The sequence below is a fragment of the Pleurodeles waltl genome, chromosome 4_1 (genome assembly GCF_031143425.1).
Source record: "Pleurodeles waltl isolate 20211129_DDA chromosome 4_1, aPleWal1.hap1.20221129, whole genome shotgun sequence".
NCBI lineage: Eukaryota > Metazoa > Chordata > Amphibia > Caudata > Salamandridae > Pleurodeles > Pleurodeles waltl.
In genome coordinates this window covers 993,130,225-993,143,787 of record NC_090442.1, presented here as the reverse complement: position 1 = coordinate 993,143,787, position 13,563 = coordinate 993,130,225, and the positions used below count along the sequence as shown (strand labels likewise).

The 13,563-nt window shown below is 46.9% G+C and overlaps 1 protein-coding gene across 2 annotated transcripts in view; it reads right to left on the bottom strand.

Annotated features, from left to right (window-relative positions):
- Window positions 1-13,563, bottom strand: part of LAMB1 (laminin subunit beta 1) — a 728,031-nt gene that overhangs the window by 143,857 nt on the left and 570,611 nt on the right. For both annotated transcript variants that reach the window (XM_069229822.1, XM_069229821.1), the window contains one exon: window positions 7,864-8,233. In XM_069229822.1, the coding sequence (XP_069085923.1) occupies window positions 7,864-8,233 (370 nt within the window). The remainder of the gene's footprint in view (window positions 1-7,863; window positions 8,234-13,563) is intronic.

The window sequence follows — 13,563 nt, the reverse complement described above, 5'->3', positions numbered from 1 at the left end:
CCTTACTTTGAAATAGCACATACAGAGCCAACTTCCTACATTGGTGGATCAGCGGTGGGGTACAAGACTTTGCATTTGCTGGACTACTCAGCCAATACCTGATCACACGACAAATTCCAAAATTGTCATTAGAAATTCATTTTTGCAATTTGAAATTTTTCTAAATTCTTAAAAGTCCTGCTAGGGCCTTGTGTGTTAAGTCCCTGTTTAGCATTGTCTTTTAGAGTTTAAAAGTTTGTTAAAAGTTTGAAATTAGATTCTAGAAACAGTTTTAGATTCTTTAAAAAGTCTTCCAACTCTTAGCAAAATAATGTCTGATACAGAGATGCAGGTGGTGGAACTCGACACCACACCTTACCTCCATCTTAAGATGAGGGAGCTAAGGTCTCTCTGTAATATCAAAAAAATAACCATTGGCTCCAGACCTACCAAAATTCAGCTCCAGGAGCTGTTGGCAGAGTTTGAAAAAGCCAACCCCTCTGATGATGACCTCACAGAGGAAGAAATTAGTGACTTGGGAGGCCAATGTCCCTCCTCCAGTCCTAAATAGGGAGAACAGGACCCCTCAAGTCCTGTCTCCAACTGTGTTAGTCAGAAATAGTGAGTCCCTCACAGGAGGGTCCCACATTTCTGAAATCACTGAGGATGCTCTCAGTGAAGATGACCTCCTGTTAGCCAGGATGGCCAAAAGATTGGCTTTAGAGAGACAGCTCCTAGCCATAGAAAGGGAAAGACAAGAGATGGGCCTAGGACCCATCAATGGTGGCAGCAATATAAATAGGGTCAGAGATTCTCCTGACATGTTAAAAATCCCCAAAGGGATTGTGACAAAATATGAAGATGGTGATGACATCACCAAATGGTTCACAGCTTTTGAGAGGGCTTGTGTAACCAGAAAAGTGAACAGGTCTCACTGGGGTGCTCTCCTTTGGGAAATGTTCACTGGAAAGTGTAGGGATAGACTCCTCACACTCTCTGGAAAAGATGCAGAATCTTATGACCTCATGAAGGGTACCCTGATTGAGGGCTTTGGATTCTCCACTGAGGAGTACAGGATTAGGTTCAGGGGGGCTCAAAAATCCTCGAGCCAGACCTGGGTTGACTTTGTTGACTACTCAGTGAAAACACTAGATGGTTGGATTCAAGGCAGTGGTGTAAGTAATTATGATGGGCTGTACAATTTATTTGTGAAAGAACACCTATTGAGTAATTGTTTCAATGATAAACTGCATCAGCATCTGGTAGACCTAGGACCAATTTCTCCCCAAGAATTGGGAAAGAAGGCGGACCATTGGGTCAAGACAAGGGTGTCCAAGACTTCAACAGGGGGTGACCAAAAGAAAGGGGTCACAAAGACTCCCCAGGGGAAGGGTGATGAGACAACCAAAACTAAAAATAGTAAAGAGTCTTCTACAGGCCCCCAAAAACCTGCACAGGAGGGTGGGCCCAGAGCCTCTTCACAAAACAATGGGTACAAGGGTAAAAACTTTGATCCCAAAAAGGCCTGGTGTCATAGCTGTAAACAGCATGGACACCAAACTGGAGACCAGGCCTGTCCCAAGAAAGGTTCCACTCCAAACTCCCATCCAGGTAACACTGGTATGGCTAGTCTCCAAGTGGGATCAACAGTGTGCCCAGAGCAAATCAGGGTCCACACTGAAGCTACTCTAGTTTCTGAGGGTGGGGTGGATTTAGCCACACTAGCTGTCTGGCCGCCTAACATGCAAAAATACAGACAGCAACTCTTAATTAATGGGACTAGAATAGAGGGCCTGAGGGATACAGGTGCCAGTGTCACCATGGTGACAGAGAAACTGGTTTCCCCTGGCCAATACCTGACTGGAAAAACTTACACAGTCACCAACGCTGACAATCAGAGAAAAGTACATCCCATGGCAATGGTTACTTTAGAATGGGGAGGGGTCAATGGCCTGAAACAGGTGGTGGTCTCCTCAAATATCCCAGTGGACTGTCTGCTTGGAAATGACCTGGAGTCCTCAGCATGGGCTGAGGTAGAACTAAAAACCCATGCAGCAATGCTGGGTATCCCTGAACTGGTGTGTGTGAAAACAAGAGCACAATGCAAGGCACAGGGTGAAAAAGTAGAGCTGGAGTCTGGAAAAATGGCCCAGCCTACCAAGAGAACAGGAAAGTCAGTTGGGAAACCAACTGCAACACAGCAAAAGAAAGGGAACCTCTCTTCTCAGGAAGAAGTTCTGCCCTCTGAGGGAACTGAGCCTTTGGAGCTTGAACCTTATCAGGTTGAGCTCTTAGGCCCAGGGGGACCCTCAAGGGAGGAGCTGTGTAAGGGACAAGAAACCTGTCCCTCTCTTGAAGGCCTTAGGCAGCAAGCTGCTGAAGAGTCCAAAGGCAAGAAAAATGGAACGCATAGGGTCTATTGGGAAGATGGACTCCTGTACACTGAGGCCAGAGACCCCAAACCTGGTGCCACTAGGAGAGTGGTAGTGCCTCAGCTGTTCAGAGAGTTCATCCTAACATTGGCCCATGACATTCCCCTTGCTGGACATTTGGGACAAACCAAGACGTGGGAGAGGTTAGTCAACCACTTCTACTGGCCCAATATGTCCAACATGGTTAAGGAGTTTTGCCTCTCCTGCCCCACCTGTCAAGCCAGTGGTAAGACAGGTGGGCATCCAAAGGCCCCCCTCATTCCACTTCCAGTGGTGGGGGTTCCCTTTGAAAGAGTGGGTGTGGACATAGTTGGTCCACTAGAACCTCCCACAGCATCAGGAAATATGTATATCCTGGTAGTAGTGGATCATGCTACCAGGTATCCTGAAGCTATTCCCCTTAGGTCGACTACTGCCCCTGCAGTAGCCAAGGCCCTCATTGGTATCTTTACCAGAGTGGGTTTCCCTAAGGAGGTGGTGTCTGACAGAGGTACCAACTTCATGTCAGCATACCTAAAGCACATGTGGAATGAGTGTGGAGTGACTTATAAATTCACTACACCATACCATCCACAAACTAATGGCTTGGTTGAGAGATTCAACAAGACATTAAAAGGCATGATCATGGGGCTCCCAGAAAAACTCAAAAGGAGATGGGATGTCCTCTTGCCATGTCTGCTTTTCGCTTACAGAGAGGTGCCACAGAAGGGAGTAGGATTCTCACCCTTTGAACTTCTGTTTGGTCATCCTGTAAGGGGACCACTTGCCCTTGTTAAAGAAGGCTGGGAGAGACCTCTCCATGAGCCTAAACAGGACATAGTGGACTATGTACTTGGCCTTCGCTCTAGAATGGCAGAGTACATGGAAAAGGCAACCAAAAACCTTGAGGCCAGCCAACAGCTCCAGAAGTTTTGGTATGACCAAAAGGCTGCACTGGTTGAGTTCCAACCAGGGCAGAAAGTCTGGGTTCTGGAGCCTGTGGCTCCCAGGGCACTCCAGGACAAATGGAGTGGCCCTTACCCAGTGCTAGAAAGGAAGAGTCAGGTCACCTACCTGGTGGACCTGGGCACAAGCAGGAGCCCCAAGAGGGTGATCCATGTGAACCGCCTTAAGCTCTTCCACGACAGGGCTGATGTGAATCTGTTGATGGTAACAGATGAGGATCAGGAGGCAGAGAGTGAACCTCTCCCTGATCTTCTGTCATCAGACCCAAAAGATGGCACAGTAGATGGAGTGATCTACTCAGACACCCTCTCTGGCCAACAGCAAGCTGATTGTAGGAGAGTCCTACAACAGTTTCCTGAACTCTTCTCCTTAACCCCTGGTCAGACACACCTGTGTACCCATGATGTGGACACAGGAGACAGCATGCCTGTCAAAAACAAAATCTTTAGACAGTCTGACCATGTTAAGGAAAGCATCAAGGTGGAAGTCCACAAGATGCTGGAACTGGGAGTAATTGAGCGCTCTGACAGCCCCTGGGCTAGCCCAGTGGTCTTAGTCCCCAAACCTCACACCAAAGATGGAAAGAAAGAGATGAGGTTTTGTGTGGACTACAGAGGGCTCAATTCTGTCACCAAGACAGATGCTCATCCAATTCCAAGAGCTGATGAGCTCATAGACAAATTAGGTGCTGCCAAATTCTTAAGTACCTTTGACTTGACAGCAGGGTACTGGCAAATAAAAATGGCACCTGGAGCAAAAGAGAAAACAGCATTCTCCACACCTGATGGGCATTACCAGTTTACTGTTATGCCCTTTGGTTTAAAGAATGCCCCTGCCACCTTCCAAAGGTTGGTGAATCAAGTCCTTGCTGGCTTGGAGTCCTTTAGCACAGCTTATCTTGATGATATTGCTGTCTTCAGCTCCACCTGGCAGGATCACCTGGTCCACCTGAAGAAGGTTTTGAAGGCTCTACAATCTGCAGGCCTCTCTATCAAGGCATCCAAATGCCAGATAGGGCAGGGAACTGTGGTTTACTTGGGCCACCTTGTAGGTGGAGGCCAAGTTCAGCCACTCCAACCCAAGATCCAGACTATTCTGGACTGGGTAGCTCCAAAAACCCAGACTCAAGTCAGGGCATTCCTTGGCTTGACTGGGTATTACAGGAGGTTTGTGAAGGGATATGGATCCATTGTGACAGCCCTCACTGAACTCACCTCCAAGAAAATGCCCAAGAAAGTGAACTGGACTGTGGAATGCCAACAGGCCTTTGACACCCTGAAACAAGCAATGTGCTCAGCACCAGTTCTAAAAGCTCCAGATTATTCTAAGCAGTTCATTGTGCAGACTGATGCCTCTGAACATGGGATAGGGGCAGTTTTGTCCCAAACAAATGATGATGGCCTTGACCAGCCTGTTGCTTTCATTAGCAGGAGGTTACTCCCCAGGGAGCAGCGTTGGAGTGCCATTGAGAGGGAGGCCTTTGCTGTGGTTTGGTCCCTGAAGAAGCTGAGACCATACCTCTTTGGGACTCACTTCCTAGTTCAAACTGACCACAGACCTCTCAAATGGCTGATGCAAATGAAAGGTGAAAATCCTAAACTGTTGAGGTGGTCCATCTCCCTACAGGGAATGGACTTTATAGTGGAACACAGACCTGGGACTGCCCATGCCAATGCAGATGGCCTTTCCAGGTTCTTCCACTTAGAAAATGAAGACTCTCTTGGGAAAGGTTAGTCTCATCCTCTTTCGTTTGGGGGGGGGGTTGTGTAAGGAAATGCCTCCTTGGCATGGTTGCCCCCTGACTTTTTGCCTTTGCTGATGCTATGTTTACAATTGAAAGTGTGCTGAGGCCTGCTAACCAGGCCCCAGCACCAGTGTTCTTTCCCTAACCTGTACTTTTGTATCCACAATTGGCAGACCCTGGCATCCAGATAAGTCCCTTGTAACTGGTACTTCTAGTACCAAGGGCCCTGATGCCAAGGAAGGTCTCTAAGGGCTGCAGCATGTCTTATGCCACCCTGGAGACCTCTCACTCAGCACAGACACACTGCTTGCCAGCTTGTGTGTGCTAGTGAGGACAAAACGAGTAAGTCGACATGGCACTCCCCTCAGGGTGCCATGCCAGCCTCTCACTGCCTATGCAGTATAGGTAAGACACCCCTCTAGCAGGCCTTACAGCCCTAAGGCAGGGTGCACTATACCATAGGTGAGGGTACCAGTGCATGAGCCTGGTACCCCTACAGTGTCTAAACAAAACCTTAGACATTGTAAGTGCAGGGTAGCCATAAGAGTATATGGTCTGGGAGTCTGTCAAACACGAACTCCACAGCACCATAATGGCTACACTGAAAACTGGGAAGTTTGGTATCAAACTTCTCAGCACAATAAATGCACACTGATGCCAGTGTACATTTTATTGTAAAATACACCACAGAGGGCACCTTAGAGGTGCCCCCTGAAACTTAACCGACTGTCTGTGTAGGCTGACTAGTTCCAGCAGCCTGCCACACCAGAGACATGTTGCTGGCCCCATGGGGAGAGTGCCTTTGTCACTCTGAGGCCAGTAACAAAGCCTGCACTGGGTGGAGATGCTAACACCTCCCCCAGGCAGGAGCTGTAACACCTGGCGGTGAGCCTCAAAGGCTCACCCCTTTGTCACAGCCCAGCAGGGCACTCCAGCTTAGTGGAGTTGCCCGCCCCCTCCGGCCACGGCCCCCACTTTTGGCGGCAAGGCTGGAGGGAACAAAGAAAGCAACAAGGAGGAGTCACTGGCCAGTCAGGACAGCCCCTAAGGTGTCCTGAGCTGAGGTGACTCTGACTTTTAGAAATCCTCCATCTTGCAGATGGAGGATTCCCCCAATAGGGTTAGGATTGTGACCCCCTCCCCTTGGGAGGAGGCACAAAGAGGGTGTACCCACCCTCAGGGCTAGTAGCCATTGGCTACTAACCCCCCAGACCTAAACACGCCCTTAAATTTAGTATTTAAGGGCTACCCTGAACCCTAGAAAATTAGATTCCTGCAACTACAAGAAGAAGGACTGCCTAGCTGAAAACCCCTGCAGAGGAAGACCAGAAGACGACAACTGCCTTGGCTCCAGAAACTCACCGGCCTGTCTTCTGCCTTCCAAAGATCCTGCTCCAGCGACGCCTTCCAAAGGGACCAGCGACCTCGACATCCTCTGAGGACTGCCCCTGCTTCGAAAAGACAAGAAACTCCCGAGGACAGCGGACCTGCTCCAAGAAAAGCTGCAACTTTGTTTCCAGCAGCTTTAAAGAACCCTGCAAGCTCCCCGCAAGAAGCGTGAGACTTGCAACACTGCACCCGGCGACCCCGACTCGGCTGGTGGCGATCCAACACCTCAGGAGGGACCCCAGGACTACTCTAAGACTGTGAGTACAAAAACCTGTCCCCCCTGAGCCCCCACAGCGCCGCCTGCAGAGGGAATCCCGAGGCTTCCCCTGACCGCGACTCTTTGAATCCTAAGTTCCGACACCTGGGAGAGACCCTGCACCCGCAGCCCCCAGGACCTGAAGGACCGGACTTTCACTGGAGGAGTGACCCCCAGGAGTCCCTCTCCCTTGACCAAGTGGAGGTTTCCCCGAGGAACCCCCCCCTTGCCTGCCTGCAGCGCTGAAGAGATCCCTAGATCTCCCATTGACTTCCATTACAAACCCGACGCTTGTTTCTACACTGCACCCGGCCGCCCCCGCGCTGCTGAGGGTGAAATTTCTGTGTGGACTTGTGTCCCCCCCGGTGCCCTACAAAACCCCCCTGGTCTGCCCTCCGAAGACGCGGGTACTTACCTGCAAGCAGACCGGAACCGGGGCACCCCCTTCTCTCCATTCTAGCCTATGTGTTTTGGGCACCACTTTGAACTCTGCACCTGACCGGCCCTGAGCTGCTGGTGTGGTGACTTTGGGGTTGCTCTGAACCCCCAACGGTGGGCTACCTTGGACCAAGAACTAAGCCCTGTAAGTGTCTTACTTACCTGGTTAACCTAACAAATACTTACCTCCCCTAGGAACTGTGAAAATTGCACTAAGTGTCCACTTTTAAAACAGCTATTTGTGAATAACTTTAAAAGTATACATGCAATTTTGATGATTTGAAGTTCCTAAAGTACTTACCTGCAATACCTTTCGAATGAGATATTACATGTAGAATTTGAACCTGTGGTTCTTAAAATAAACTAAGAAAAGATATTTTTCTATATAAAAACCTATTGGCTGGATTTGTCTCTGAGTGTGTGTACCTCATTTATTGTCTATGTGTATGTACAACAAATGCTTAACACTACTCCTTGGATAAGCCTATTGCTCGACCACACTACCACAAAATAGAGCATTAGTATTATCTATTTTTACCACTATTTTACCTCTAAGGGGAACCCTTGGACTCTGTGCATGCTATTCCTTACTTTGAAATAGCACATACAGAGCCAACTTCCTACAATTACACAATCTCCACATCAAACAATATAACATTTAACATTTTCAAAATACTCACTCTGCTTCTTCAAAAAGATTTTCTATGTTTTCCAGAGGCTGTGCAGCCGGATTGTGTGCAAGAATGCTTTTGATTTCCTTCAGTTTTTCTTCGACTGTGTGGATGGTCTCTTGATAAGGCCCAGTGACTCCAGTTACTTTCAGGTCATTTGCTCTTTGGAGAAATTTCTGTGTCCGGTTACTCATTTCTTGAATAAGGGTATCCCAAAGGGTAAAACACTGGTGGCATGGTGTACAGTCTGGGAATGTACCAGAGTATCCACGTGCACACTTATCACACCGGGGTCCTTCCACTCCCTCATTACAAATACATAAACCAGTAGTACGATTGCACTGTGGAGTCTGAATGCCTCTGGCATCGCAATCACAAGCTGGAAGAAACAAACATGTACTTGTTACAGGTTTGCAAAGTAGCAATCTAAAAATAAAGCATACACTGATCAGATAAAATGGGAGCATGGTCAAAGGGAAAAGGCATTGCAGAGCCAGTCAGAATGAATAAATAAAGTGCATCGATAAATAATATGTAATGCAAGAGGAATCATTAGAAATACCCTTTTTCAACCAACATTCCCTAGTCAACCTGCCAACAGATTGCAGCTGAAGGAAACCTGATGAAACATTACCAAGTCAGGAGTGCCATGGACAAAATGCAATGGACCTCATAGGGAGTGCTCCACAACTAAGTAACAGTAATACCCAACTTAGTGATATCAGGGGTATATATTTTTGCAGGAACCAGAATTCTTGTTCGATCAGAAGTTGATTCCCACAATATCGCTATAAAGTATGAGGAATTTAATTCCAAAATGTATTACTACACCAACTTCTACACATAAATCCATAATTCCTGCCAGTGTTATTGCAGTATTATCACACACAGGAAATCTTGATGTTTTAAGGCTGCACTACTTGTAATCCTGTTTGGGCAGTTTTCAGCCAAAACGATATTACTGATGGCTAATGGTCCCTGCCAATGCCCAGTGACTCTGTTCCCCAAACCGCCTTCGCCTAGGAGCCAGTGCAAAACACCCCAACAATAAGCCCCCAATCAATCAATCAAAAGGTATTTCTAAAGCACAGCTACTCACCCGTGAGGGTATCCAAGCGCTGGGCCTCGCAGGCTCATTCGAAAAGCCAAGTCTTGAGTCAGTGACAGAGGGTGAAGATCGAGGGTGTAGGGGAAGGTTGTTCCAGGCTCTGGTGGCGAGGTAGGAGAAGGAATGGCCTCCACTGTGGCTTTGGCAGAAGCAGTTTATGTGTGCGAAGGCGGTGGGGCGCAGGTGTCTTGAAGGTTGGTGGAAGTTCAGACGGTGGTTGTATGCTGGTCCCGTGTCTTGAAGGCATGCTGTTGCGAAGGGCTTTGCAGGCGTGTGTCAGTATCTTGAAATGGCATCTTTTCTCACTGGGGAGCCAGTGAAGGTTCCTGAGGTGGGGGTAAGGAAAGTCTTTTTGGGGAGGTCAAGGATCAGTCTGGCTACTGAGTTCTGTATTGTCTGAAGTCTCCTCAGGAGGGAGGTGATTCCAGCTTAGAGTGCGTTTCTGTAGTCCAGGAGGCTGATGACAAGGGCTTGAGTGACAGCTTTCCTGGTACAGACAAGGATCCATCTAAAAGTCTTTTTGGAGCACGCGGAGGGTGAGAAAGCAGGTGGATGAGACAGCATTGATCTGGCATTTCATGGTGAGTTTGCCGACCAGGATGATGCAGAGGTTGCAGGCATGGTCTGTAGAGGGAGTGGGATCGATTTCGGCGGGGCATCTGGTGTCATCCCTTTGGGAGTTGGTGTTCCCAAAAATCAGCACTTCCATCTTGTCCGTGTTGAGTTTCAGGCAGTTGGTCTTCACCCAGTCAGAGACATTAATCATGATATTGTGGAAGTTGGTTCTGGTGGTGGGGGCATCTTCCATTCGCTAGAGGATGAGCTGGGTGTCGTCTGCTTAAGATATGATGTTGAGGCCATGACAATGTCGGCCAGGGGTCTCACAGAGGTGTTAAACAGGGTCGGGCTGAGGGATGAACCTTGAGGGAAGGGGGACATTGGGCAGATGAATAAGACTATGATGAAGAGTTCCTTGCTGTTGGTGGTTGCATCCATGTGGTCTGCTAATGTGCGTCTTATCATGTCCTTGAGATGTTGGTGGTATTTTACAGGGCTTACATGAAGGTAGCTCGGTCTGTGGGGTCTCTGCTGGTGCACCATCTTCTTTCCAGTTGTTTGCAGTTGTGTTTTTGGTTCCTGTGTTCTGGTGTGTATCATCTGACTTGCTTGGTGGCTCACATGGTCTTGGCAGGCTTAACGGGAAGGTGGTGGGAGGTGGGGGTTCGGGGGGAACTCTGTCATTGCAATTAGTGATCCTGGTTAACTTTTTCCAGGTTGGTTGCGGAGTCAGGCTGGGTGGTGTTGAGGGCGTCAGTCCATTGGGCTTTAGTCACTTTGTTCCAGCTGTGGTGGGCAGAGCAGGGTGGCTTGGTGCTGGTGTCAGGGAATTCTGTGAAGGTGAAGTGGACAATGGCGTGGTCAGTCCAGGTGACATGACTGCACTTAAATCCGTCACTGGCGGTGAAGATCAAGTTCTGCGTGAGTTCTGTGTGGTCGGGTGACAAGCTGAGTGAGGCTGATGTTGCTCGTTTCCAGTATGTTAGTGCCGTATGTGTCTTTTGGGCCGTTGAGGTGGAAGTTGAGGTTGCCTAGGAAAATATAGTATCTGGAGTGGATTTCTAGGGGGTCTGATGAATTTGGGTATGGTGTTGCAGAATTTGGGGTGTGGTCCTGAGGTTCTGTAGGCAAGGGTGCCTCTGATGGTCATTCTTCGGCCTATTTGGAGCTGGAAGTTAAGGTGCTCCATGATAGGTGTAGTGTTTTCTTCGGTGGCGGTGCAGCAGTGTTTCTTTCTGGACAATGGCAATACCTCCTCCCTGTTTGTTGGTGCGGAGTATCATCTTGTAGCCACTGGGTGTCGTCGTGGCGATGTCATGGGTGGAGGAGGGTCTGATCCAGGTCTACAGATGCTTTCCTGTAAGCAAGCTCTGAACTGAGCCCTACGTACCAATTCACTTTTACTCTGAAACATGCCAAATAGGTCTCACCTACAGACAGCTTTGATTCATGGAACTTTTGTTTATTTCAGCACTTCATTGGAGTGCATGTGTTTTCTTTCCCAGTCTCTCAGGTGCTACTTCCCTTATTAGTCCCCACCTCCCCATGATCTCTGAGTTGCTCCATTCATCCGTTCCTCACCCCAATTCTCTGCATCCTGCTCAGCTTTTTATGATGTGTTTCTACTCTCCAGTTCATCTGTTGCTCTACCACTGCCACCTTCACCTAGATAGTGTTGAGTTGCATTCCTCATTCATCCCCCTTTCACCTTATCTGCCATTCTTGGAAGACTCAGCAATTTCCTACTGGACAGCTTCTTTCTATGTATATATATGCACTTTCACAACCCTTTAAAATCGGTTAATTTCCACCCAAAATATAGGTAACTGTCATCTAGCAATGGTAAATTAAAGGTGTTAAAAAAGGCCACCTCGGTGCATGTGTTGATACATACATTCTCAAGATTGTGACATCCATTTTTTGTTTTTGTTAGTGCTGTTTAGCATTGGCAATAAGCATTGACAAAGCCCAAAATGCCAGCTAACGTCACACAAAGTAATAACTACTGGCTTTGTCAATGCTGGTTTTTTAAATAATCTGCACAATTATATTTATGGGAAACTCTCTAAATACAACAACATTTATGTCACTACCACATTGAGATGTGTAGCTGCCTGCAGCCTTCATTTCCAACAGGCCTGGATGGATCCCTCTTCTGTAAATGTGAACCTTTAAAGGGCAATGACACTGACTGCATTTTAATGCCCATTATTCAGACAAATCTCAGGCAATATCAGGTTTTCATTTTGGAGACTGTACTTCTCAGAATACATTGATAGTGCCCTAAGCAACGTGAAGTGTCCCACTTACCCATCTCTCAATAGGAGAAGGTTTGTGAAAAATGACCCTAGAGCCAGAGAGTGTCCTGGTCACAATCTCATTTATTAATAGCCACTTTAAGTACCACAGCTATGACACATAGTGTATTAGGAGAACTCTGTTTTTCAGAGGTTCTGGTACAAGCAAGCTTAAATACACACTATGAAAGATGTGACATTTAACAAATATGGACCCATCAGCTACCAGAATAAGCCATTTAGGCTCTTGCTTCCTAAGCTACTGGGACCAACAAGCAGTGGACTGGCTAGGGCCTACACAGCGGTGGTTTACTGCACGTTTTTTTTAGTATCAAGGTAATGATACTAGCAACCAAAACTTATGTTTTTTTAATTGGACTTAAAGGATTCCTTTGGGACTTCCCCACTTGGCACTACCGCTAGTGACCACCTTGCTCTCTTGTGTGGCCTTTAATTCTTTTCTTCAGGACATGGGGATCGAGTCCCAAATATTTTCTTCAGCGTTTCAACCAACCAATTAGATCAAAAGACCAGTTGGAGTAAATACTCCCTCAACCAATCAGAAGGGAATATATATATATTTTTTTAACTCTTCGGCAGCACAGGACTTTCGGTCGACTACCCATCCAGTTTTGCCTAACTTTTTCTGAACATTAGCCCTTCATGTTCAAGCCCAGCCACTCTTTAAACACTAATTCCTCAAAAATGGCTAAATGGATTATGCCAAATCACAAAAATCATGCCCTCTGAGTAAAGGTTAAACTTTTTCCCAAATTTGCTATAATTTAGTTCAGCCATTTTATTAGAAAGCAACATTTTCTACAGGAATTAAAATGGAAAATGTCACTCCCTTTTTCTTGTCCCCCTGCTTGGTGTACCAGCACAAATCTTTCCATGAAGGAGTCAAGGTGGATGATTTTTTTTTTTTTTTATTGTTTTGTGCACATTAGTCAAACAGAGACAGTTATTAATGACATAAAATGCCCTTCACCTGGAAGCTCTAGCAACCACCTTATCTCCTTCATGGAAAGTTTCATGGTGATCTGTCAAGCAGGACCTGAGAAAAAGGGGAGAGGGAGATCCCAAAACACTTTCTCCCCATACAATTTCCCTAGGGAATTTTTGACAGCACTACAGCCAAAACGGCTGAACAGAATTATACCAAAATTGGCAGAAAGCTGATCTTTACCCAGACTGCATGCTTTTAGTGTTCAGGTGTAAACCCATTCACTAGTTTTACATAAATTAACATTCAAGATTTATAGATGTATTAACTGTTAATCTGAAATTCAAACATTCATGGGGCTGTTGAGGGTGAGGGGCACATTGTGGGATTGTTGCAATAGTGCTGAAAACGTGGGTTGGGTTGCCCCCTGGAACTTTTACCCTCAAAACATTTAATGCACCTGTGGAAAATCAGAAAAGGACTGGACCTGCTGTTTGTGACCTGAGAGGAGCTATGAAGGACTGGACTCCCTTACGTACCTTGAAAAAATAAATGGACTCCAAGGATCGGTTGGTTGACCTCCTGTCTAGCTACACTTGAATCTGACGAGGGGTTCATTGTGCTTGGCCTTAAATTGCACCAATGTTCTGGTACTGCTACCGTAGACTGTCATTGGCACTTTGTGGTTTTTGGCACTATTTTCACTTAAATGTTCCAAAATATAAATCGCTGGTCCAGCTTATTGGATTTTTGTTGGGTTGGTCTTATTTTACTTCTAAACTTTTATTTTATTTTAAAAT